Source organism: Mesocricetus auratus, unplaced genomic scaffold (assembly GCF_017639785.1).
Source record: "Mesocricetus auratus isolate SY011 unplaced genomic scaffold, BCM_Maur_2.0 Super-Scaffold_100008, whole genome shotgun sequence".
In the NCBI taxonomy this organism is placed as follows: Eukaryota; Metazoa; Chordata; class Mammalia; order Rodentia; family Cricetidae; genus Mesocricetus; species Mesocricetus auratus.
In genome coordinates this window covers 81294265-81319025 of record NW_024429192.1, presented here as the reverse complement: position 1 = coordinate 81319025, position 24761 = coordinate 81294265, and the positions used below count along the sequence as shown (strand labels likewise).

At 51.4% G+C, this 24761-nt stretch overlaps 1 protein-coding gene across 1 annotated transcript; it reads right to left on the bottom strand.

The window, feature by feature from the left end:
* Nucleotides 1-249: 249 nt before the first annotated feature.
* On the bottom strand, nucleotides 250-11440 carry Fscn1 (fascin actin-bundling protein 1). The gene is made up of 5 exons (XM_005079958.4): nucleotides 10505-11440; nucleotides 2942-3098; nucleotides 2736-2857; nucleotides 2349-2516; nucleotides 250-1482 (listed from the first exon to the last, which is right to left on the bottom strand). The coding sequence occupies exons 1-5, from the start codon at nucleotides 11334-11336 to the stop codon at nucleotides 1280-1282; spliced, it is 1482 nt and encodes a 493-aa protein (XP_005080015.1). The 5' UTR covers nucleotides 11337-11440; the 3' UTR covers nucleotides 250-1279.
* Between the last annotated feature and the right edge of the window lie 13321 nt (nucleotides 11441-24761).

Here is a 24761-nt window from a genome sequence, read left to right as displayed (position 1 = left end):
CCACCTGTCTCTGCCTCAAGAGTGCTGGGATTAAGGGCATGTGCCACCACCACCACCACTCCTCAGCCTATACTTTTAAATACCCAGCTTGCTAGACCCAGGAGCTTTGTGTTCAGCCATTTCTCAGGCACATGCTGGAGCCACAAGGGTCTGAGACCTGAAAAGAACCCGCCCCCTGGCAGTCAGTGCGGGATCCCTCCCTGGGTCCCCATCCTCTTCCTCTGTGAAACAATACATACACAGGCCGCAGACATGGTATTATTTTATTTTCCAGTTCAAAGCTACTATTATGGGTCTTCGGAGTTATACAAATGACAGTTACAAAAAAAAAAAAAAAAAGACCGAGACACCCCGAGTGAGTGAGATGCACGGTGTTGGGGAATTGGTAGAATGGGGTGTCTGGGAAGGGCCCCCCTGAGGTTTACTCCAGGATTCCCAGGAGGGACACGCCTGGCTTTCTCCCACCCCAGGAGCCCCGAGGTGTCAGGAAGACATGGAGCACCAATCACAGGGCCAGGGCTGGGAGTGGGCAGGCAGGAGGGAGGGAGGAAGGACAGGAACCCACTGGAGAGGTCAGGTGTCAAGTGTCTCCCCCCAAGACCACTCACAGCTACAACCAACCAGGAAAGTTTGCCTAGGGGCCCTTTCAACAATAGCATTTCCTTTAAAAACAAAAACAAAATACTGATTTGGTCATTTTTCTGCTTCCAGTCAGGCCAGGGTGAAAAGGAAAGAGATGGGGGCAAGGCCCCCCCAACCCCAGAATGTGCAGGGGCCACCTGGCAGTGCCACCAAAGACCACTCTCCAGCTATGATCCAGAAAAAAAATACTTGTGGACAAACCAGGCCACACCTGGCGTCAGTCCCGCCAAAGGCTTGCCTCCATGTTCTGGGGCAGGCCGGTCAGAGAGGCTGATCTTCAGGGGAGGGTTTCCAGTTACAAGCTCAGGGACAGGGCAGCTCCCCCCCCCCCCACTTCTCCTAGGCCACTTCCTGGGGAAATAAGGCTCAGAGTTGTGTGAGGTCAGAAGAGAGGTGCCAACATGCCCCATGGCAAAGAAGGGACCCAAAGTCCCTCCCAGGGACAGTCTGCAGCCGCTGACCCACAGGGAGCAGAGTTAGGGGGAGGGGTCCACAGAGGGCAACAGGCAAGGGCACCGTTTCTCTTGGGTTTCCAGTTTGAAAGGCAAGGGGCTTGCCACCTGCTGCAGGGCCACGTGGCGAGTAAGGATAGCACGAGTGACTGGATGAGTGGCCCGCACGCACAGGGCAGGAGGCTCTAGTACTCCCAGAGTGAGGCGGGGTCGATGGTCTCGGCACAGGCCTTCAGGACCCCGGCGTGGTCCCCCTTCAGGTAGCGGCCACCCACCTTGATGGCCACCTTATTGTAGTCACAGAACTCAAGGAAGAAATCCACAGGGGTATCACTGCTGCTGGTGACCGAGGAATCGCTGCCCACTGTCCAGTACTTGCCTGTGGAGTCTGGGGAGGAAGACTACATGTCAAGCTGTGTTCCTACCCCCACATCTGTTCTCTGAAAGGTTAATATCCCCTCCCACAGTCAACTTCCAGAACTGAGTGGGGTCAGTTAGACGTGGGAACAGTCCTGTAATCCTAATACTCAAGAAACTGAGGCAGGAGGACATCCTGGGAAATTTATTGACATCCCATTTCACACTAAAAAAAAAATGTAAGAGGACTAGGGGCTGGGCATGACGGCATTACCTTTAATGCCAACATCTGGGAGGCAGAAGCATGTAAGAGAAGCCTGATCTACAAAGCAAGTTTTAGGATAGCTAGGGACACATAGTGAGACCTTGTCTCAAATAAATAAATGAACAAACAAACAAACAAATAAATAGAATGATATAGATCAGCAGAGTCCCAGCCTAGAATCCCCCAGTGAGGGGCTGGGGTGTGGCTCAGTGGTAGAGCACCTGAATAGAATCCCCCAGTGAGAGACTGGGGTGTGGCTGAGTTCAGTCCTCAGCACTGTGAAGAAAGGAGTGGGGTTTACTTTACCAAGGCCACGCCAAGCGCAAGGTCCTGATTCGATCTTACGCCTCAGGACTGTTGGGAGTCCACTCACCCTAGTCTTGGTCTCACAGCCAAGGTGTCACATCCTTATCTTCTCTTTATCCTTTCTTTTTTAGATAACTTTCCTGCCTCAGATTCCCAGGGTACAGCCATGCACCACCATCCCCCGCTGCCTCCCACCTTCTCCATCTGCCTAGAGATGGAGAAAGTTCTCTCTACAGACAAGAGAAGCGGCTACCCCCAGGGGCCACAGGACACCCGTTCCCTTATGACCTTGAGTGGCTGTAGGCATCCCCACCCAGAGAACCTGCCTTTGATGTTGTAGGCGCCATCATTGAATTCCAGCTGGAAGACGTCATAGCTGGAGCGGTTAGCATCCAGGGTGCCCGTCACCTTGCGGCAGCCGATGAACCCATGCTCCCCACGGAACACGATAATGGGGCGGTTAATCAGCTTCATGAGGAAGAGTTCAGAGTCCCCTGTCACGGGGAAAGGGGCCATTGAGTTTACAGGGATGGGCCAGCCAGCGTGTGCCTCAGTCAGAGATGCACATCAAGAAGCTAGGGGTTAACGGTGCCAGCCTAAGGGTGCACCAGCTTAAGGGGATGCCTGCACACAGAGAGGCTCAGGTGGGGCTGGTGACTGACCACAGGGCGACACTAAGGAAACAGGCTTGGGGTGCATGCCTCTGTGTCTACCTGCTGTCTCCACTGAGGCGGCCAGCTGACCGTTTTTCTTGGCAGTTACAAACTTGCCATTGGACGCTCTCAGAGTGATGCGACGGTCACACCACTCGATGTCAAAGTAGCAGCTGGCATTCCTGGGGAAGAGGAGAGGGGTTGGCAACATGGGGCCAATCAAGCTGCCCGGGGTCCAGGTGATTCAGGGGTGGGGTGTCACTCACTTGGTGGACGCAGTGGATTGTACCCCTCCGGTTGACGTCAAGGTCCAGTACTTGCCCGTGTGGGTGCGGAAGGCACACTTTCTCGTGTCGTGGTCGATCTCCAGCTGGAAGGTCTCCTGATCAGTCTCTTCGTCTTGATTGGCCGACAGGTCCATTCCTGCAGGAGGGAACCCCAGCCAACCAGGCCATTGTTAATCAGTTATATCACTCAAGATGCCACAGGGCAGTGGCTTGCTCAAGTGGGGCTCCGATCCCTCAGATGGTATCCTGGCAGTGGGCACTTGCTCAGGTACTAAATTCAGGTCCCTAGAAACCACATAAAAGCAGGGCGTGGCGGCAGAGCAGATAATCCCCACACAGGGAAGCCAAGACAGAAGGATCCCTAGGGCTCAATGACCAGCCCGCTTAGCTAAATCACTGAGCTCCAGACCGCTGAGAGATCCCTTTTTTCTTTTGTTTTTGGTCTTTCAAGACAGAGTTTCTCTGCGTGGAACTTGCTTTACAGACCAAGCTGGCCTTGAACTTAAGAGATTCGCCTGCCCCTGGCTCCCAAGTGCTGGGACTAAAGGCGTGCACCACCACATCCGGCTGAAATTCCTGTCTCAAGTACAGAGTGGACAGTCAGGAGACAGAGGCAGATCTTTGTCTGAGGCCAGTCTGGTCTACAAAGTGAGTTCTAGGACACCCAGAGCTACATAGTGAGACCCCATCTCAAAAGTTTGTAAACCGGAAGGTGGTGGTGTGCACCTTTAATCCCAGCACTCAGGAGGCAGAGGCAGGTGGATCTCTGTGAGTTCAAGGTCAGCCTGGTCTACAGAGAGAGTTGCAGGACAGCCTCCAAAACAATACAGAGAAACCCTGTCTCGGAAAAAAAAGTATGAACGAGATAGCCGATGTTGACCTCTGACCTCCATGTTAGGGGCACACACATATATAATGAAAATCGGAGGTACCAGTCCTCACAAGACTGAGGCAGGCCAACCAGGAATATATAAAACACACACTCTCTCTCCATATATATATATGGATTTAGCTCCTCATTGGTGGATTTCTTTAATCTCTAGCACCCCAAAAGACAAAAAGGAAGTAAGTCTTCAAACTTCAAAATGAACCACCCACAAAGATGTTCTAAAGCCAAGCAAGAGAACTCTCCTGGGGCCCGAGATTGGGTTCTAAAGATTGGTTCCAGTCAGGCAATGCCACTATTATGTAAGGAACGGCCTGATTTTTGTAGGGACAGATGGGGGCGTTTCCAGATAAGTCGCCCCAGTGTAGGGAATTTGCTTTAAATACAACCAAAACCATCGAACAAACACACAGATGGAGCCGGTTCTGCAGAATGTCACATTGTGGGGTGCTGGTAAAAGGGGGTTCACTACCCACTTCTCGCAGAGGGGATGTGCGAAAGTAAAAAAATAAAGTATGAGCTATGCCTGGCGACCCACGCCTGTCATCCCAGCACTCAGGAGGCTGAGGTTTAGCCTCGGCTACAAGTGAGACCCTATCTCAAAACATAAAGTAGAGCTGTGGCTGTAACTCAGTTGGCAGAGCGCTTGCCTAACATGTACAAAGTCCTGGGGTCCACCCCAAACCTGCATAAAAGGAACAGAAGTTCAAGGCAAGCCTGAGCTACATGAGCGCCCCCCCCCCAAAGGCACTTGCCACCAAGCCTAACAACCTGAGTTTGATTCCTGCCTGGGACCTACACAGCAGGAGAACTGACTGTGTCTGACACCTAAACATATGTCATAGCACATGGTCTACCACCCTCACCATACAAAAATAAAAATATATGCTTTTTGGGGGGTTGTTTTGTTTTGTTTTGTTGAGACAGGGTTTCTCTGTGAACCTTTGGAGCTTGTCCTGGAACTCACTCTGTAGACCAGGCTGGCCTCACACTCAGAGATCCACCTGCTTCTGCCTCCCAAGTACTAGGATTAAAGGTATGTGCCACCACCACCCAGTCAAATGTGATATTTTTTTTAAGAGAAGGTGGGTGTGGTGACACATGCCTTTATCCCTAGCACTCAAGAGGCAGAGGTTTGAGGTCACCCTAGTCTATGTAATGAGTTCTAAGCCAGGGCTATCTAAAAATAAACAGAGACGGGATTGGGATATAGCTCAGCAGTAAAGTGCTTGCCTAGCCCGGTGGGAAGCCCAGGATTCCATCCCCAGAGCCTCACACACGATGACCACATGTTCCTTTAGAAAACTTGAAAACTCAAAAGAGAGAAAGATGAAGTCATTACCCTCTATCCCTGCCCCCACCAGCCACAAACACTGAAGCTTACCCTAGAATCTCCCTGCCAGTGGACATGGCTACCCAAACAGGATACAGGATTGCTGGGCCTCCTTTCCTCCCTTTTTTATTGATTTTCTTTTCTTTTTTGCGTTTTTTGAGACAGGGTTTCTCTGTGTAACAGTCTGGCTGTCCTGGAACTCACTCTGTAGACCAGGCTAGCCTCGAACTCACAGAGATCCTAGTGCCACAGCCTCCTGAGTGCTGGAATTACAGATGTGGGCCCCAAGCCTGGCTTGCTGACTTCCTGTGTTACATGACCCCACTGAGCCCAAATAAGGTGTTGCTCCTAGGACCTGCTCTGTACACTGGTTTTGCCTCCACCTGGAAGCAGGATCTTGGGTGCTAACAAGACAACTTGTTTCTAAGAATACTGTCAGTCAGGTCACAATGTACACTACCACCTACTTAACCCTTGCCCCTAGGAACCCATCCCTGGTGGACACCCCATCCAAGGGTATGCCAGTGCCACCCTGCCAACAGTGTCTCTATCTGTGCTGTGCAATGGGGACCCTTACCTCACAAAGTAGATGAGGTGGCATAGCCTTGGCTCAAGATTACCCAACAAGACCAAGGGGTTTCTTGGAGATAGACAAATGCCTGGCCATGTCTCATCCCGTCCTTCTAGAACTACGGATCAGCAGACATGGCTTCGATGGTGGGTCACCTAAGACCCTAACCCAGTCCCTCCACTGAAGCATGGAAGAGGGTGAGAAGGCCCTCCCAGGCTAGGTGGCCACCCCAAGCCACAGTTCTGGGCTAGAGTCTGCTCAACCGCCCACCTTCTTGACCAGAAACTGGCTCTCCTGCCCAGGGCCACAATAGGGACTGCTAAGCATCGAGAAGACAGCTGGCCACACGAATGTGGGGTGCTGCCTACTGTCCCCTCCGCCTGCCTAAAACTGGGCAGAACACTCACGTCCAGTACCAACAGGGCAAGGGATCCTGTCCTCTTAACACGTGCCCAGAGGTAACGGGACAGCCAGGACAACCCAGTACTGGGACCTAAGTTGGTAAAAGCCTGTGTTACCAAGCCTCCAGAGTCCCATCTCCAGGTCCCAAATGGTTGAAGGAGAAAATTGATCCCAACAGTTGTGGTCCGAGCTCCATGTGTATGTTGTAGCTTGTATACACACCCCACATACAAATAATTAATAAAGGTAATTAGATTAAATTTTTATTTTGAAAAAAAGAAAAGTCAGCATTGGGGGTGTGACTCAGTAACAGCATTTGCCTAGAGTCTCCTCAGGGCTGAGGGTGTGGTCATCGGTAGAGCAACTGCTTGTCATACACAAGACCTCAGGTTTGATCGGCACATTCCCGCAATAAAAGCAAAAGCACACTTTTACTCCCAGGAGCCGGAGGCAGGAGAATCTGAGGTCTTCGAGGCCAGCCTGGTCTATGCAGCAAGTTCCAGGATAGATTAGGCTACACAGACAAAGCCTGTCTCAGGAAAAAGAAAAAAAAGGAAAGCCCCTCCCAGCCATCTCAGCAGCAGAATGCTGCCCCAACATAGGCGAGCAAGAGGGGACCAGAAGCCAATCAGAAGTGATGACGGTCCATGCCTCTCACCCCAGCACTCTAGAAACGGAGGCTGGAGGATGGAGACTTGAAAGCCAGATGGGCTACGACAAAAACCAGAACTAAGGTGGGGGTGTGGTAAAGGCATCTGAAAGTTGGCTTCCCAGCATGCTAGCCATCCTCGGACAAGAGAGAGGCACCGGCTCAAGAAGTGTGGGCACCGAGTTCAAGGCGGGGCAGCACCATGGACATCTACCAACAGTCAGCCTTGCAGTAATTCTTAGAAGTGAGACATCCAGACTGAGAACAAAAAGCCTCATCCAGGCCACCATCCGGCTCTTATCTCGAGGTACAAAGGGCCTGTTGCATCCAATCTTTGTTAAAAGGCCTGAGAGGCCAGTGAGTCACCAAAGGTGGACTCCAGGCACCCTTTGGTGAATGCCTTCGCCTCTCTCTCTGTGCCTCAGTTTCCCTACCCTGCCAAAAAGGATCATCTCTCTTGGGACCCTGAAAGGATATGAGGGCCTGTTGCCAAGGAGACGCGGGGGCCTCCGCCCTCAGCAGGAAGGGCTGGGAAAGAAGTCAGCCTCCTTGCAGAATGGTCCCTTCAAGGCCCAGGCCAGGGGGGAAAGGCCCCTCTTGGCCTTGGAATCACATTGGAGCTGCGTTGCCAAGGTAACAGAATTTCTGTGGGATTTTTTTTCAACAGTGTCAGCACAGAAAACCTGAGTCACAGGCTTCAGGAGCCCACGGGAGGGGGTGTGGTTATCTTTCTGCTTCTTACGAGCTTATGCTATGGTGACTCAGAGGGTCCCCCAACCCTCACCCGCCTCCCGAGCTCAGCAGCTTGCCAGAGAGTCTCATGTGTTGTTCTAAATAAGCACCCTCCACAATCCACCTCATTTAGGAAGGGGGTTCATCTTAAAACCCTGCAGGACTTCACTCCCGCCCCCCCTCAGTCCACTCAAGGCTCGAAACTACGCCAATCCTGTCTAGAATGGGGAACTCTTAGACATCCCACAAAGCCCAGACTCACTCGCCACTCCCCAGCCAGCCACCCCAAAAATGATGGGGACAAGATCCTTCTAAAGCATGCTCGGGGAAAGAACCCAACATGTGATCTACGTTGGGCAGTGTGGGGAGATACAGCACGGGGTCTCTTGAGGCTGCAAGGGCTTGTGAGGATCAGGAGGCCCTCCCCGCCAATCCTGTGTAAGGTACTGCTCACTCCTCTCACGCCATCTCCACCTCCCAGGAACCGACGGGAGAATTGAGGCTGGGGAGCAGGAAGCAACTTGGCCAGGGATGATTCACAGCCCCAAATTGCGCCTTCCCTCCCCCTATTCCTGGCTAGGAGTTCCCAACACGTGTCTCTGAAGCCCAGTCCCGCCTCCCTGCCACGCAGGCCTGCCCAAAATGGCCTCCCCGGCACACCCACCCGGCAGCTCGCCCCAAAAAAGCCCGGGAGGAGGTGGCTGGCATGGATGAGACTCAGACCCCGACATACGAGGGCAGAAGAGGTCTAACCATGACCCCAAGCTCCCTTCAACTCCAGTTTCCGCCCCCTCCTGCCACATCAGCGTGAATCACGCACAGTCATGACACCCTCAGAGAGGGGTACCTGCCCAGGCTCGCAAAACACACCATCTAGCTCCTTCCTGGCCCCAAGGGCCTAAGTCACCTGTTTCGGCCTAACATTCCCCAGGGCAGCAAGCTCAGTAGACAGCCGGTCTCTCTGCCAGGGAGTCCCTGGCTTCTGCAGTCCCAAATCCCAGCCAGCCTTCCTCCCGGATATGCAGGGTTTTCTCTCTGCACCTCCCTGCCTCGGGGCCTTTGCACTGGCCGTGCCCTCTGCCTGCAAGACAGGCCACACACTCGATGTCTGAGACCCTGTATTCACTCTCCTGGGGCAGCTGGTGTGTCCTCAGAAGAGACCCCTGACCTCGATAATCTAGTACCCCGGTCCTGTACCCCCAACCATTGGCTGTACATGCCAGTCTTGTTCCCAAGAGACTTTTGTTTTGTTTTGTTTTGTTGTTTTTCGAGACAGGGTTTCTTTCTCTGTGTAGCTCTGAAGCCCAAGAGACAGTTACTATCTCTTGTATCTCCTAGTTTGTTAAACAGGTGGAAACTCTGACCCTTCATCCAGCAATGTGAAACAAGAGAAGCTGACATGCATTGGAGTGTGTGTGGGGGAGGGTGTGTAATGAAAGAACATTCTGGAATCAAATACACTCAATTCAGCATGTTGCTGATTGACTGTGCAACCTAAGGCAAATGGCTGCACCTTTCTGCGGGTTAATTCATCCTAACTCAAGGAGGCCCCACCCAGAGCTTGGGCCTCTGCATTGGGGGAGGGAGGTCTTCCTCGACACAGACTCAGCTCCCATTCTGCTATCTCCAAAGCCTGGGGTCCAATTTCCCACCCAAGGCAGCGAGATCCCACAAGCCCCTGCAAGCAGGCAGCAAAGACCCTTTGGCAAAGAAGTAGGGGGTACGCCAGAAAGGAGGCGCCCACTTGTGGCACGCCCATGCTGGTCGGAAATGGCCTGCCAGCCTGCTGGAGGCCCTGAATGGGGACAGATCCAGTTGCAAACGATTGTTCCCAGCCAGGGGCCTTGGGGACCGGTTCACTCGAGGGTAGAGGCTTTTGGAGGGAGCTGGACGCTCGCAGGGCCGAGTGCCGGGCCGCGAGGCGTGCACGAGAGGGCAGGGAGGGCGCCTGGCGTGCAGCCACCCGGGCCACGCCGTCCGCCAGCCGGGGTGCGAAGGAAGACCCAGGCGGCTGAACTCCGCGCCTCCACGCAGTACCCCGGACCAGGGACGACGCCTGGGGGGTTGAGGGTGGCTCCTCCGCAGAGGGACCCGCCTAAGTCGATCCCCTCCCCCAGCTCCGCCGCATCTGGTTTTCCCATCTGCAGAGCCCTAGCAGGACAAAGGGGACGAGGGAGGGCCCAGCCGAGGCGACCCGCCCCCCTGCTCACAAAGGCCGCGGCCCGGAGCGCCAGGCCTAAGCGAGGGGAGGTGGTGTGGGGGAGGGGCAGCCCCAGCGGACATTCCCCCCCCGTAGCAGGGCCGACCCCGCCCCGCACACCCCGCCGCGATCAAAAGCCCCGCCAAACCTCCATTTCTCCAGGAAAGGCGGGGAGAGCAGGGGTGACTGTCCCCTGGCCCTCCAGCCAAAGGCCCGAGGAACAGGAGGAAGGGTGCAGGAGGAAATGGACAAGGGTGAACCCTTCCTTCCAAGACCTGGGACAACCTATCCTAGAGGATCAGCCCGCGAATGGAGACAACCAGATTGGGAAGAGGGAGCAGAGATGACCTAAACTAGGTCTAGGGAGATCCACGCCCCCAGCCAGGGGTGGGGGAGGTGGACAGTATTGCTTCAGGATGTGCTAGGCCGCACCCCATGTCACCTCCTCCAGGCAGAAGAAGCGCACATCCTGGACAGGGGGTGGTGGCGCACGCCTTTAATCCCAGCACTCAAGAGACAGAGGCAGGAGGATTTCTGTGAGTTCGAGACCAGCCTGGTCTACAGAGCGAGTTCCAGGGCAGCCAGGGCTACACAGTGAGACCTAGTCTTTCTAAAACACAAGCCCACCTTCCCCCAGGCGGGGCATAGAGGCCTGTGTGCCTAACGGGAGCGCTTGGGGCGGGGGAATCGGGAAGCAGGATGCAGGAGTTGGGAGGATGCTTTTGTGCACTTTATCGGGACCCAAGAAGAGGACATGTCCCCAACTCACCCTGGCGCGTGGACACGTTCCTCTCGTTGGCCGCCTGCAGCACCACCTGAGCGCAGCTCTGTTCCAGGGCGAAGAGCTCATCTTTACCCACCTTGGTGGCTTTGCCAGCCTTGAGGGTGCCACTGGGCCCGGACGGGGCCAGGTAGCGACCTTCGCAATCTCGAAAGGCCACCTTGCCGGAGCGGAACTCGAGCGTGTAGCCCGTGGCGGGCTCGGGCCGCGCCACAAGGCGCCCGTCGTGGCGCAGGAAGCGGTGGTCCGACGTCTGCACGCTGTAGCGCTGGTCCTGGAAGGCCAAGGTGATGAGCGAGTCGACGCCCCAAGGCACGTCGCGATCTACCGCGATCTCGTCGGCCGGTCGCGCGCTCAGATGCGCGTAGCGCTTGCGAGTTACGCTGTAGATGTTGACCTGTGGGTGCATGGCGATGTGCACGCTCCACTTCTCTGCCGGCGACACGCTCTGCGCGAAGCACGACAGGCGATCCTCGGTGCCGCCGAAGTAGCGCCGGTGCGCCTCGGACTGCAGCGACCAGCGGCCGTCGTCGTGCGCCACGACGAGGAAGCGGCAGTCGGCGCTGGGCACCTCGCGCTCGCAGCTCACGTTGCCGTCCTTGTCGGCGGCCAGGTAGCGACCCAGGTGGCTGCGCAGACACACAGCCGCGCTGCCCGCCTCATCGGGAGGCTGCTCCAGCGTCCAGATCTGCTTCTTCTTCAAGCTGCTAGCGGACGCGTTCACCTTGAAGCCGAACGCCTCGGCTGTCAGGTACTTGTTGCCGCAGCTGATGAGCCCGAACTGGATCTGCACCGCCTCGGCTGTGCCGTTGGCGGTCATGGTGGCAGAGGACGGCCCAGTGGCCCCGGGAGCTTGGGTGGCTGTGCCCGACCTCCTTTGTTCAGCACAGCTTAGCCCGCTGCGGCGCTCCACAAAGCCAGCCTGGCGGCGCCCTGGGTTTTATATGCGGGTGACGTCACATTGTTAGGCCACGCCCCCATCCGTCCTGCCAGGGGAGGGGGCCCCTGCGCTTCTCCTGCGGGTTTTCCTGGGTTTTAAGACAGGCCCTCTGTACTGAGTGGCCTTGAAGTCGCTGTATAGCTCAGACAGGACTCGAACTCTTAGCAATCCTTCTGCCTCTGGCTCCTGCGTATGGGCTAGTCCATTTAACTGCTCCTCCACTAGCGTCCTCGGCAGCAGTTGGCTGATCCCCAACTTTCTCCTGCTCTCTGGGGCCCCCTTGGAGCACCCCACCCCCAAACCTGGCAGATGGGAAGGACCAGCCAGGTTTAAGGTAATGGTGAGTTCCGGATGGAGGGAGGGGTCCAGGATGCACCAGGAAGTAGCCTTAGCGCTGTTCCTTGAAGAGGCCGGAGACACCGGAAGACACCGGCTAGAAACAGAGGGGCCTGGGGTAGAACAGAGGTCGGACTCCAGTAAGGAGCACACAGAGCCCTACCCGCCCGCCTCAGGGTTTCTCAGGGCCTGAACGGGAGCTGAGGTTTCTATTCCAGGACCAGGGTAGAGTACAGCCACGCTGTGGCCCAAGTCAGTGACCAACGTCCCCACTCTGGTGATGCTCAAGCCCTGGGGTGTGATGCTCAAGCCCTGGGGTATGATGCTCAAGCCCTGGGGTGCTGGTCGACCAGGAAGCAGGGTAGGTATGGCAGAAACTGCAGAAAAACAGGACAACTTCCTGGCACGGCACAGCCCCAGTGTAATTCTAGCTGCGGCCCTCCAGGCCGAAGGGGCATTCCCACCAAACACCACCTCCCACCACCCCATGTAAGAACACTTCCCTTTGAGTTTCTGGAAGACTGAGGCTTCTAGGACATTCCCCACATGCCAGGCAGGCCCCTGGAATGCTGGCCCTACTACAGGCTGCCCACAAGATCTGGGCCCTCTGGCCCTGCCCAGCCACAGGCCAACCAGTTCTCAGGGTGGTCTGTGTCCAAACAGATCCCTGTCCCGCCCGTTCCTTCTAGGCACTGTCAAAGAGGTAGATGGCATGGCCTGCCCCTTACAAAGGTCAGCCCAGAGAAGCCCCTAGCAATCCTTGCTGGGAAATCCCTTAGCGGTCACGGAAAGGTCACCAAGAACTAGGTTGATGCCCAGCCACCCTCTCTGGCCATGTGACTTTGAACAGATTCCTTAGACTCTCTGGGCTTTCCCTCTTCTGTAGTGAATATATATATATATTCACTATATATATATATTCTTGGGTAAAGTAACTTACACATGTAATCCCAGAATTTGGAAGACAGAGGCAGGAGGATTGCTACAAGTTCAAGGCCAGCCTTGGGGGAGCAAATCAGAAGACTGAAAGCAGTAACACCCAAAACCCTGTACTGAGGGGTGCCTGGGATCTGGTACTCTGTTCAAACCTGTTTCACCCAGTAGCATCTTGGGCAGACTTGGACAAGTTACCCTCATTACACATCAGGCAGTTAAGCCAATGTCTGATATGTGTCAGGACTCCGTAAATGCTAGCTATTGATTAGTCATTTACCATCACGTCAGGACATGGGTGCATTCACCGTCAGTCCCAGGCTTTAGGCTCTGGTCGTGGGGGATGGCTGGGTGTGGTGGTGCAAACCTGTAACCTTAGCACATCAGAGGATCAGGCAGCAGGATCAGGAGTACAGTGTCTTCCTGGGCTACATATGGAACTCCAGGCCAGCCTGAACTATATGAAACCTTGCCTCAAAAACCCAAAGTGGGGAGCTGGAGAGATGACCCAGAGGATGGAGAAACGGTCAGCAATTAAGAGCATTGGCTGCTTTTCCAGAGGACCCGGATTCAATTCCCATCACCCACATGGCAGCTCAGAACTGTCTGTAACTCCATCTCCAGGGGATATGACATCCTCACATCAATGCACATGAAAATAATTTTTTTAAAGTTAATTAAAAAAATGTTGGGAGCTAGAGCAAAGACTCTGAGGGAAAAGGCATACATCAGCTAAGGCTGGAGATCTGAGCTTAATCTCCAGGACCCTCATGGTAGAAGGAGAGAACCAGCTCCCTCAAGCTGTCCTCTGACACCCCCATGCCCCGTGCTACCCAAATGCCCCCCATACATCCATTCAAGCATTCATATGTAAATGGTAAAACTGGTCTGGGGAAATGCTGCAATTGGCAGAGTTCAGATTGTGCAAGCATAAGAATAACGTTCAGGCCTAGCGGTGGTGACACACGCCTTTAATTCCAACACTAGGGAGGCAGAGGCAGGTGGTTCTCTGTGAGTTCAAGGCCAACCTGGTTTATAGAGGGAGTTCCAGACAGCTAGGGCTACACAAAGAAACTCTGTTTTGAAAAGAAAACTAAAGATGAGTTTGGATCCCTAACGTCCGATAAAAAACTAGGCATATGGTAAACATCTAAAACCCCAGCACTGGGGAGCTGGAGACAGGAGGATCACTGGGGCTCCCCGGCCCATCAGCCTAACCGAATCGGTGAACTTCAGGTTCAGTATGAGAAACTCAAAACTAAGGTGGTAAGCTGGAGAGAAGGCTCAGCAGTTAAGAGCACTTGCTGATCTTCTAAAGGACCCAGGCCTGATGGTGGTGGCTCCTGCCTTTAATCCCAGTACTCAGGAGGCAGAGGAGGTGAATCTCTGAGTTCAAGGCCAGCCTGGTCTATAGAGTGAGTTCCAGGACAGACAGGGCCACACCCAGAAACCAGTCTTGAAAAATAAAATAAGTAAATCTTTTTAAGAATTTTAATAAGATGGAAGAACCAGCAAAATGTCTCTGTAGGTGAAAGTCCTTGTCTCCAAGTCTGAAGACCTGAGTTGGATCCTTAAGACCCTTATAGTGGAAGGAAAGAACTGACTCCCACAATGTGTCCTCTGACCCCCACACATGCTGTGGCATTCAGTGCCCACAGACACTCACACACAAAAAAATAAAAATAAGGTGCAGAGCAATTGAGAAAGATACCAACAGCAACATCTGGCCTACACTCACGTGCACATGCGACACACACACACACACACACACACAATCAGAGTGGGAAGGAAACCACACACACACACACACACAATCAGAGTGGGAAGGAAACCACACACACACACACAATCAGAGTGGGAAGGAAACCACACACACACACATACACACAATACACACACACACACACAATCAGAGTGGGAAGGAAACCACACACATACACACAATCCACACACACACACAATCAGAGTGGGAAGGAAACCACACACACACACACACGCATACACACAATCCACACACACACACACAATCAGAGTGGGAAGGAAACCACACACACACACACATACACACACACACAATCAGAGTGGGAAGGAAACCACACACACACACACACAATCAGAGTGGGAAGGAAACCACACACACACACAATCAGAGTGGGAAGGAAACCACACACACACACACACACACACACACGCACACACAATCAGAGTGGGAAGGAAACCACACACACACACACATACACACAATACACACACACACACACACACACACAATCAGAGTGTGAAGGAGACCACAGAGAGGATCCGTGGGTTTTCCCCAGGACAAGTCAGGTCCTGCACTCAGAATAGCGGCTTAAATGTTGGGGGAAGTCCATCTGGCTCTGGGTGAGGTCATCTGTGGAGAATTGAGGTTCATTTCAGCAGAACCAAAGCCTTCATTGTCATCATTTCATGTGCCACCCTTGGGAACGGACAATGCATCTACAGCTGCATAGTTCAAATATAAATGAGGAAGCAACTTTCACCACCCCATTCCCACCCCACCCCCTCCACCACCAGGTACAGATAGATCCTTGCTTGTGTTTTTCTTTAAATGAGACAGGCAAACATGAATGTACATTCAACTCCTCTGGTAATTTCGTTTGTTTTGGGAGATTTTCAATGAAAGTCATGGCCTTTCACATGTTAGGTGAGCAGTCTGTTACTGAACCACACCCTCAGTTCCTCGCTGGGGAATCCTAGGCAGGTGCTCTACCACTGAGCCACACCCCAGCCCCTCACTGGGGATTCTAAGCAATCACCCTGCAGCTGAGTTACTACCTCATGTTGTTTTGCTTCTTTGATTTTGGTTTTATGAGAAAGGCTCTTATATAAGCAAGGCTGCATACCAACTCCTGACCCCCAGCTATGTGGTTATTTGCTATTCTATTTGTTTTTAACTTTTCTTATCTCCTCCTCCTCTTTCTCCTTCTCTTCTTTTTTATTCTTTCCTTCGAGACAGAGTTTTGCTATGTAGCCTCAGCCAGCCTCAAACTCAACAAACCAAAGGTGTGTGCCACCATGCCTGGCCATACCTGCTTTGGGTTCCAGGGATGAGATTCAGGTTCTTGTGTTTGTACTGTAGTACTTACTGTCCCTTCAGCCCCACTTTTGCTTCATAAATCTTACTACATAGTCTTTGTTAAAAATAGTAGCTTCCAGCCAGGCGTTGGTGGCGCACGCCTTTAATCCCAGCACTTGGGAGGCAGAGGCAGGTGAATCCCTGTGAGTTCGAGACCAGCCTGGTCTACCGAGCGAGTTCCAGGACAGGCTCCAAAACAATACAGAGAAACCCTGTCTCGAAAAAAAAAAAATAGTAGCTTCCAGCTGGGCATTGGTGGCACAGGCCTTTAATTCCAGTACTCAGGAGACTGAGGCCGGTGGATCTCTGTGAGCTTGAGGCCAGCCTTATCTACAGAGTGAGTTCCAAGACACAGAGAAACCTGGTCTTGGGGGAAAGACCTTTACAATACCGCATAATATTCAGTCGCATACAGTTAGCTTGTTTGAACCAGACCCCCCTAACAACTAACCCTTCAGTCACTAATCTCAATGTGTTTCACTTTTCTTTGCCTGGATCTGTAACACACACACACACACACACACACACACAGAGGTACACACATACACACAGAGACATACACAAAGACATACAGGCACACACACACACACACACACACACACACACACAGCTATATGTTTTCAGATTGACTACCTCTGCCTCTGGTGACAGGGAGGCCCCTAAATGCTCTGCTCTGAGCTAACGTTGGTGATACATAAGCATTTGCTCTAGCAAGGCTTGGGGGCGAGGTCTCCCAGGTTAGCTCCTGGGGCAGAGGATGGATGTGCTTGTGAACTGAGAATTCCACAGTTGTAGCTTGGTCTTGTAACCCTTGAGGTTTGTGCTGTTATTATTATTGTTGCTGCTGTCTCACCGCTGTAGGCAAACTCAGTAAGAGCCACACTGAGCTCTGTCCTGCTCTACACCTCACCTTCCAAAGTGTCCTGACCCTTGGTACCTGTGTCCTGCAAGGGATGAGCTAACCCTGTACACATCACGAGGTCTTCATTTCAGCCCCACCTCAGGTCCCTCTGGGGAAAGACAGGGACATGGACACTGTGTCCCTAGGTCCCCTGGGGACCGAAGTGCCACCTGATCCTTGCTAGGATGAAGGCACAGCACCAAACAGAAGCACTTAACAGAGGCCAGGCCTGAGTCGCTCCTGGCTGGATGCTGTGTCCTGCACTTGCTCCAGACAGGAATTAAGGCCACAGGGACAGGCTGCCCTGTTCCCTGACACCTACCTTGTACTTAGTTCCCTGAGGGAGGATTCTTGGGGGTCCTCAAAGTCCCCAAGACCCCCAAGGACTGCCACTGCAAAGCAGGGACCCCCAAAGGCCCAGCAGTGACTCTCTGGGCTGCACAATGCCCATCTCCATGTTGTCACAGTATTTTTTTTTCCTATGCTGACTCTTTGTGACAGAGTATATGTAGTCCAGGCTAGCCTCAAATTTACTGTGTAGCTGAGGATGACCTTGTACTCCTGATCCTCCTGCCTTCACCTCCCAACTTCTGAGATGGCAGGCAGGCATGTACCATCACACCCGGCTCCCTGTGGTTCCGGGCTGTAGTTTGACAGGCACCCCCTTACCAGCTTAACTTTGCAGTCTCTCACCTCCTGGCTTTCCTGGAAATCTCATTCACACTTTCCCAGGAGCTCCCAGCTGGAGGAGCAAGGCAGGGTCCAACCTTCCATGCTCTAGTAGTCACAGATGGCCTGGCCCTGAGAGGCTGTCACAGCTCTGCTCAGTGGGGCTCCTCACAGCTGTGTGTGATCTTGTCCCAGCCGAACCTCAGTTTCCCTGGTCTCAATGGGACATCAGTGCTGGGCAGTTGTAGGGAGGCCAGGGCAGGAAGATTGACAGCTACCAAATGAGACCTTTGCTCAAACAAAAAAAAATCTGAGCATGACAGCACAGACCTGAAATCCCAGCACCTGATAGGCAGAGACAAGAAATTGAAATGTTCAATGCAAGCTCTGACTACATTGTGCTTTGAAGGCAAGCCTTGGCTACATGAGAGCCTATTTCAAAAGAGCAAATAATACAGCCAGTGAGGTGGCCCAACAGATAAAAGTGCTTGCTACCACCGGCTAGGTGGTGGTATTGTACGCCTTTAATCCCAACACTCCATGAGTTCGAGACCAACCTGGTCTACAAAGCTAGTTCCAGGACAGGCTCCAAAGCTACACGGAGAAACCCTGTTTCGAAAAACCAAACCAAAAATTAAAAACAGCGCTTTCCACCAGACTTGATGACCTCAATTCCTAGGACCCACATGGTAGAAGGAGAGAACTGACTCCCACAAGTAGTCCTTTGACCTCCACACACAGCACCGTGGAACACATGCCCAAACCCAAATAAATAAGACTGTAAAAGAAAACATATTGAATACAGCTGAAGATGTGTCTCAAATGGTAGTGAAATCCTGGGTTCTGCCTGAATTACTTCATAAATCTGGCATGCGATGCAAATCTGTGACCCTAGCACTCAAGAAGTAGAGACAGGAGGGTCTATAGTTCAAGACCATCCTCTGCAATGAAATGTGTTAAGGACAGTGGGTCTACATGAAAGCCTATTTCAGGTAGCTAATTAGATAGATGGATAGATAGATAGACAGACAGACAGATAGATAGGTGGATATGGATAGACAGAGGGGATAGGGATAGATAGATCTGGATAGAAATGGATGAATAGGTAGATTTTGATAAATGGAAAATATGGATAGATTGATAAATGATAGCTTGATAGATGACGATGATGAAGACAGATAGATAGACAGACAGACAGATAGATAGATATGAATAGACAGACAGATAGAAAGAGGAGGTAAGGATAAATAGATATTGACAGGGCCGGGCATTGGTGGCACATACCTTTAATCCCAGCACTTGGGAGGCAGAGACAGGTGGATCTCTGTGAGTTCAAGGCCAGCCTTGTCTACAAAGCTACACAGAAAAACCCTGGCCAAAAAAAAATAGAAATCGATAGGTAGACAGAGATAGATTGATAGATGATAGATAGATATAGATAGATTAATAAATAATAGATAGGTACCCTGAACACACGCAGATCACTGTAACTGACCAGATAGCTCAAAACTAGCTTCCATGCAAACCACACAGCCGTCTGCGGTTCAAGCCCTCAATAAAGGGGCAGCCTCGTAAACCAGAGGCCATGAATAGCTTCTTTGTGGCTCTGTGGTCACCTGCTCCGAGGGCCCCTCGAGGCAGCCTGGCACCACTGGCACCACTTGCCCATCAGAGTCTAGGAAGAGGGAGGAGCCAATGCTAGGACCACACTCCTGCCTGGCTGAGTCCCCAGCTGGGCTTTGCCCCCAGGCTCTAAGCCACTCTTGGCCTGCTGCCAGGCTGTCTCCTACCATTGCTTTGTCTCCATCAACATATGAGATGCTCTTTGCCTTCAAGGAAACTGAAGCCTGGACACAACAAACAGGATCTAGCTGAGAGTTTTACAGCCTGGTGGCTCTTTGAAATATGGGTTTGGGGAGCTGTATATATGGTTTGGCAGTTAAGAGCACTGTCTGGGGCTAGAGAGATGGCTCAGAGGTTAAGAGCACTGACTACTCTTCCAGAAGACCTGAGTTCAATTCCCAGCAACCACATGGTGGCTCACAACCATAATGAGATCTGGCGCCCTCTTCTGCCCTGCAGGCATGCATGCAGACAGAAAACTGTATACATAATAAATAAATAAATCTTACAAAAAAAAAAAGAGCACTGTCTGCCCTTCCAGGGGTTCCAAGTTCAGTTCCCTGCACCCATATGGTAGCTCAGTCTTCTGTAACTCCAGTTCCAGGGGATTCAATGCCTTCACCGTCCTCCAAGGGTATCAGGAATGTAAGTAACACACAGATATGCATATGGACAAAGCACCTGTATTCATAAAGTAAATTAAACAAAATATAGTTTTGTTTTTGTAATGTTTTTGCTTGCTGTAGTGTGTGTGTGCATATGTGTGGACTGGACACCTTTGCCCATGCATGTGGAGGCCGGAGGTCAGCCTTAAGTGTCCTTCCTTGGGGTATCTGCTGGCATTTATTTAGACAGGATGTCTCCCCTAACCTAGAGCTCACAGATTAAACTAGACAGGCTAATAAACCCATAAATTCATTCGCCTGGCCTCTGCTTACAAGCACATCCACCCATACCCAGCCCCCAAAACCCCAAGACAGTGTTTCTCTGTGTGACCCTGGCTGGAACTCACTCTGTAGACCAGGCTGGCCTCAAATTCACAGAGATCCTGCCTGTCTCTGCCTCTGGAGTGCTGGGGTTAAAGCCTTGCCCCAGCTTCACCTGGCTTCACATCCAGCTTTTTACTTGAGTTTTGGGGATAAAACACGGGTCCTCATGCTTGTGCAGCATCTTCGCAGATTGCTGCCGTCTTCGAAGTCCCTGGTTTGGTCTTTCTGAGACAGTCTCATATAGCTCAAGTTAGCCTTAAACCTGTCTGTGATCATCCTCTTGCTTCAACCTCCTGAGTGCTAGGATGATAGGTATGAGCCACCATAGCTGACTTTCTTAACAGAATTGAATAGACAAACTGGCCTTCCTTCCACGTGGGTCCTAAAATGCCCCATCCAAAGTAGGCACCAAACCTGCCCGGTGGCCCCAATTAGAATCATGAGACTGCCCCCGCTAAGGGTGTGATCACCGTGAAAGTCCACATCAGCTGGGTGTGTGTGTAGCACATGACTGTGAGACTGAGGCAGGGGGACAGACGGAGGAGGCCAGCCAGAGCCTGTCACCAGACCAGTCAAGAAGGGGTGGGAAAGAGGCTTAGTTAGTGGAATGCTTACCAAGCACGTGGGAAACAAGCCCTGGATTCCATTCCCAGCACTACATAAACCAGGAATGACGGCCAGGCAGTGATGGCACACACCTTTAATATCAGCACTAGGGAGGCAGAGGCAAGTGGATCTCTGTGAGTTCAAGGCCAGCCTGGTCTACAAAGCAAATTCCAGGATATCCAGGGCTACACAGAGAAACCCTGTCTCAAAAAACAAAACAAAACAACCAGGAGTGATGCAGACATGTTGTCCCACCACTTAGAGTTCTAGGTCAAGGTCATCCTTGGCTAACCTGGATTACATGAGACCCTATCTTAAAAATAAATAAAGGGCAGGGGGCTGAAGAGGTGGCTCAGAGGTTAAGAGCACTGGCTGTTCTTCCAGAGGTCCTGAGTTCAATTCCCAGCAACCACATGGTGGCTCACAACCGTCTATGATGAGGTTTAGTTCACAACCTCTATGATGAGGTTTGGTTCCCTCTTCTGGCGTGTAAGCATACATGCCAGAACACTGTATATATAATAAATAAATCTTTAAATAAACAAGTAAATAGATAGATAAAAATGATAATAAGTAAATAAATCAGGAAGCCAGGCAGTGGTGGAACACTCCTTTAGTCCCAGCATTAGGGAGGCAGAGGCAGGCAGATCTCTGAGTGCAAGGCTAACTTGGTGTACAGATAGCCAGGGCAACATAAAGAAACTGTCACAAAAAAGTGGTTAAGAGCACTGATTGTTCTTCCAGAGGTCCTGAGTTCAATTCCCAGCAACCACATGGTGGCTCACAACCACCTTGAATGAGATCTGGTTCGCTCTGCTGGCATGCATGCAGAAGACTGTATACATAATAAATAAATAAAATATATATATATAACCAAACGCATAGATAGAGGCCAAAGGGTGGAGGTAGACTGTAACCTATTCCTGAAATCTTTTTGCTTCACGTTTGTTGGAGACAGGGTCTGTCTCCAGCTGACTTCCGAGTCTTGATCCTCCTGCCTCCATCTTCCCAGTATTAGCAGCACAGGGTATATTGCCATGTCCAGCATTTTGTTGTTGTCATTGTTTTTAAGATTTATTTCAGCCGGGCGGTGGTGGCGCACGCCTTTAATCCCAGCACTCGGGAGGCAGAGGCAGGCGGATCTCTGTGAGTTCGAGGCCGGGCTGGACCGATAGCCTCTGAAACAATACAGAGAAACCCTGTCTCATAAAAACCAAAAAAAAAAAAAAAAGAGTGGAAGATTTATTTCATTTTTTATTTTTTGTTTGTTTTTCGATACAGGGTTTCTCTATGGATTTATTTTATTTGTATCTATGGGATGTGTGTGTGTGTGTGTGCACATGTGTGAGTGCAGGTGCCTCAGAAACCGGAAGAGGGTGTTGGTTAGAGCACCTGGAACTGGAGTTACAGAGAACTGTGAGCCACCAAGGTGTGGATGCTGGGAATCAAACCTGGGTCCTCTACAAGAGTAGCAAGTGCTCTTAACCACTGAGACATCGTTCCCAGTCCTGCCAGCATTTTGGGGGGAAATGTGTAGAGATAGGATCCCCCTATTAGCCCAGGCTAGCTTCAAATTATCAGCAATCCTCATGCCTCAAGTTCTAGGATTGCAGGTGTACCCCCATCACGCACAATTTCCATGTTGCACTTTCCCAGGGAGAAACCTGGGCTGGCCCTAGGAGCCAGCATGAGCCCAGCTCCGGTGGAGGAAGGACAAAACACCTGGCCATCCACCCTGCCCATCTGAGCCAGAGCAGCTCAGGATCCAAGGTGAATTCTTTAAAATGAGACAATGGTGACCAGTGCTTGGCAAGAGCCTGGCTAATTAAGAGGGCATTAGTGTCATGGGCAGAGCCAGGCTCATGCCAAGATGTCTCTGCCAGAAGAGGGGCCACTGGTTGATGCCAGGTCTTGGCCTCGCCTGCCTGGCAGTCACCCCAGCCTACCCCCTCAGAGACCTTCAGGGTTCCCCTTCTGGTGAGCTAAAGCCCATCTGTCCTTTGAAGTGCCTGGACCTCAGACAACTCCCCCCTAAACTGGGGTGGCAAAGCCAGTTTCCAGAACCCAGCCTCATTGTTTTCCTAACCCAATAAACATTGAGCACTTGTCCCATGTTCAAGAGAGAAAAATAGCCAGGCATGGTGGCACACACCTGTAATTCCAGCACCCTCATACTGAGGCAGGAAAACTACCAAGAGTGAGTGTCTAAAGAGGTAACTCCTTGAAGCTTAAGAGCATTTCCGGCAGTGCAGTGGTGGTGCACCCCTTTAATCCCAGCTTTTGAGAGGCAGGCTTATCTCAGAGTTTGAGCCCAGCCTGGTCTACAGAGGGAGTTCCGGGACAGCCAGGGCTACATGAAAAAAACCTGGCTTGATAAAAAACAAAACAGAACTGGTGGATCTTGCAGAGGAGTCAAGCTCGGACCCCAGCACCCACACCACAACTGACGGTAACTGTCGTTCCAGGAGACTTAAGACCCACCTGCTCACCACAACCTGGGCATCCTTTCTCAAGGCCTCCATGTGCAGTGGCTTGAAGTCTGATCTCAGCCCGGCCAGACTGTGTTATCACCTGTGCAGAGCAAGCCAGCTGGGGTCCACTCTGGCAACTTCCCCGGGCTACTAAGGGAACTCCCCTTTCTCCCTTGAGAAACAGAAAAGTCCAATTTTGCTGGCTAAACAGGAAGACATGGATTATAGTTAGAAACAAACAAAAAAAAAGGCACTGAATAGGGGATTCCCAGGGTTGGGTAACTAGAATTTAGCCTAGAATAATCTCTACCACTCTGTCTTTGATATTCGTGACAAATAGCTTTAAAGTCCTGAGATGACTTCCCGGGGTCCAGACATCCTATTTCCCTGACTACCTAAACTAGGTCCTTAAAAGTGTATATTTAGAGCTAGAGAGATGGCTCAGAGGTTAAGAGCACTGACTGCTCTTCCAGAGGACCTGAGTTCAATTCCCAGCAAACACAACTCCCTCACAATCATCTGTAATGAAATCTGGCGCCCTCTTCTGGCATGCATGCCTGAATGCAGGCTATATACTGTATGCATAATAAGAATAAATCTTTAAAAAATATTTAATTTAAAAAGAATGTGTTTATTTATTTATTTATTTATTGTTTATTTGGTTTGGGTTTTTTTAGAGGGGGATTTGAAACGGGGTTTCTCTGTGTAACTTACTTTGTAGACCAGTCTGGCCTCGAACCCACAGAGTGCTGGGATTAAAGTCGTATACCACCACTGCCATAGACCACCACAGTCTGGTGTTATTTATTGTTTTTTGAGACAAGGTTTCATGTAAACCCAAGCTATTAAATTCACTTGAGATCAAGACTAGCCTTGAACTTTGTTTTGTTTTTCAAGACAAGGCTTCTCTGTGTAGTTCTAGCTATCCTGGAACTCACTCTGTAGACCAGGCTGGCCTTGAACTCAAAATTCTGCCTCCCAAGTGCTAGAATTAAAGGCATCTGCCACCACCACCCGGCTTGATTTGTTGTTGTTTTAGTGTGTGTGTGTGTGTGTGTGTGTGTGTGTGTGTGTGTGTGTGTGTCTAAATGCAGGTGAATGTATCCCACTATACTCAAGTAGAGGACAATTTCTAATTTCTAGGAGTTAGTTTTAACCTTCTACCTTTTCTTTCTTTGAGGTAGCATCTCTCTTGTTTCTGTTACTTCGGATGCTTCAGACTCGCTTCGAGTGGGTCTTGGTGATCCTCCTGTCCCACCTCCCGCCTCACTGTAGGCATTCTTGGATTACAGTTGTGCACCATGGAATCCAGCTTTCCTATATGGCTCCCAGGGATGGAATCCAGGCTGCCAGGGTTTGGTGCCAAGTGCTTTTACTTACCAAGTCAACTCGCTAGCCCAGGGGTTTTGAGACAGAGTCTCATCCTAAAACCAGACTGGTCTCAAACTCAAAATGATCCTCCTGCCTCAGTGTCCTGGGTGCTGAGATACCACACACTTGGCTTGTTTTGGAAACAGGGTCTCTCTATGCAGCGCTAGTTAGCATTGGATTCTCTCTTATGTGTTACAGTGTCTAGGTTTTTGTTTTGGGGACAGGGGAGGTCTTTTGTATCCCAAATGGCCTTGAACTATGTAGCAGAGGCTAGCTTTGAACCCAATT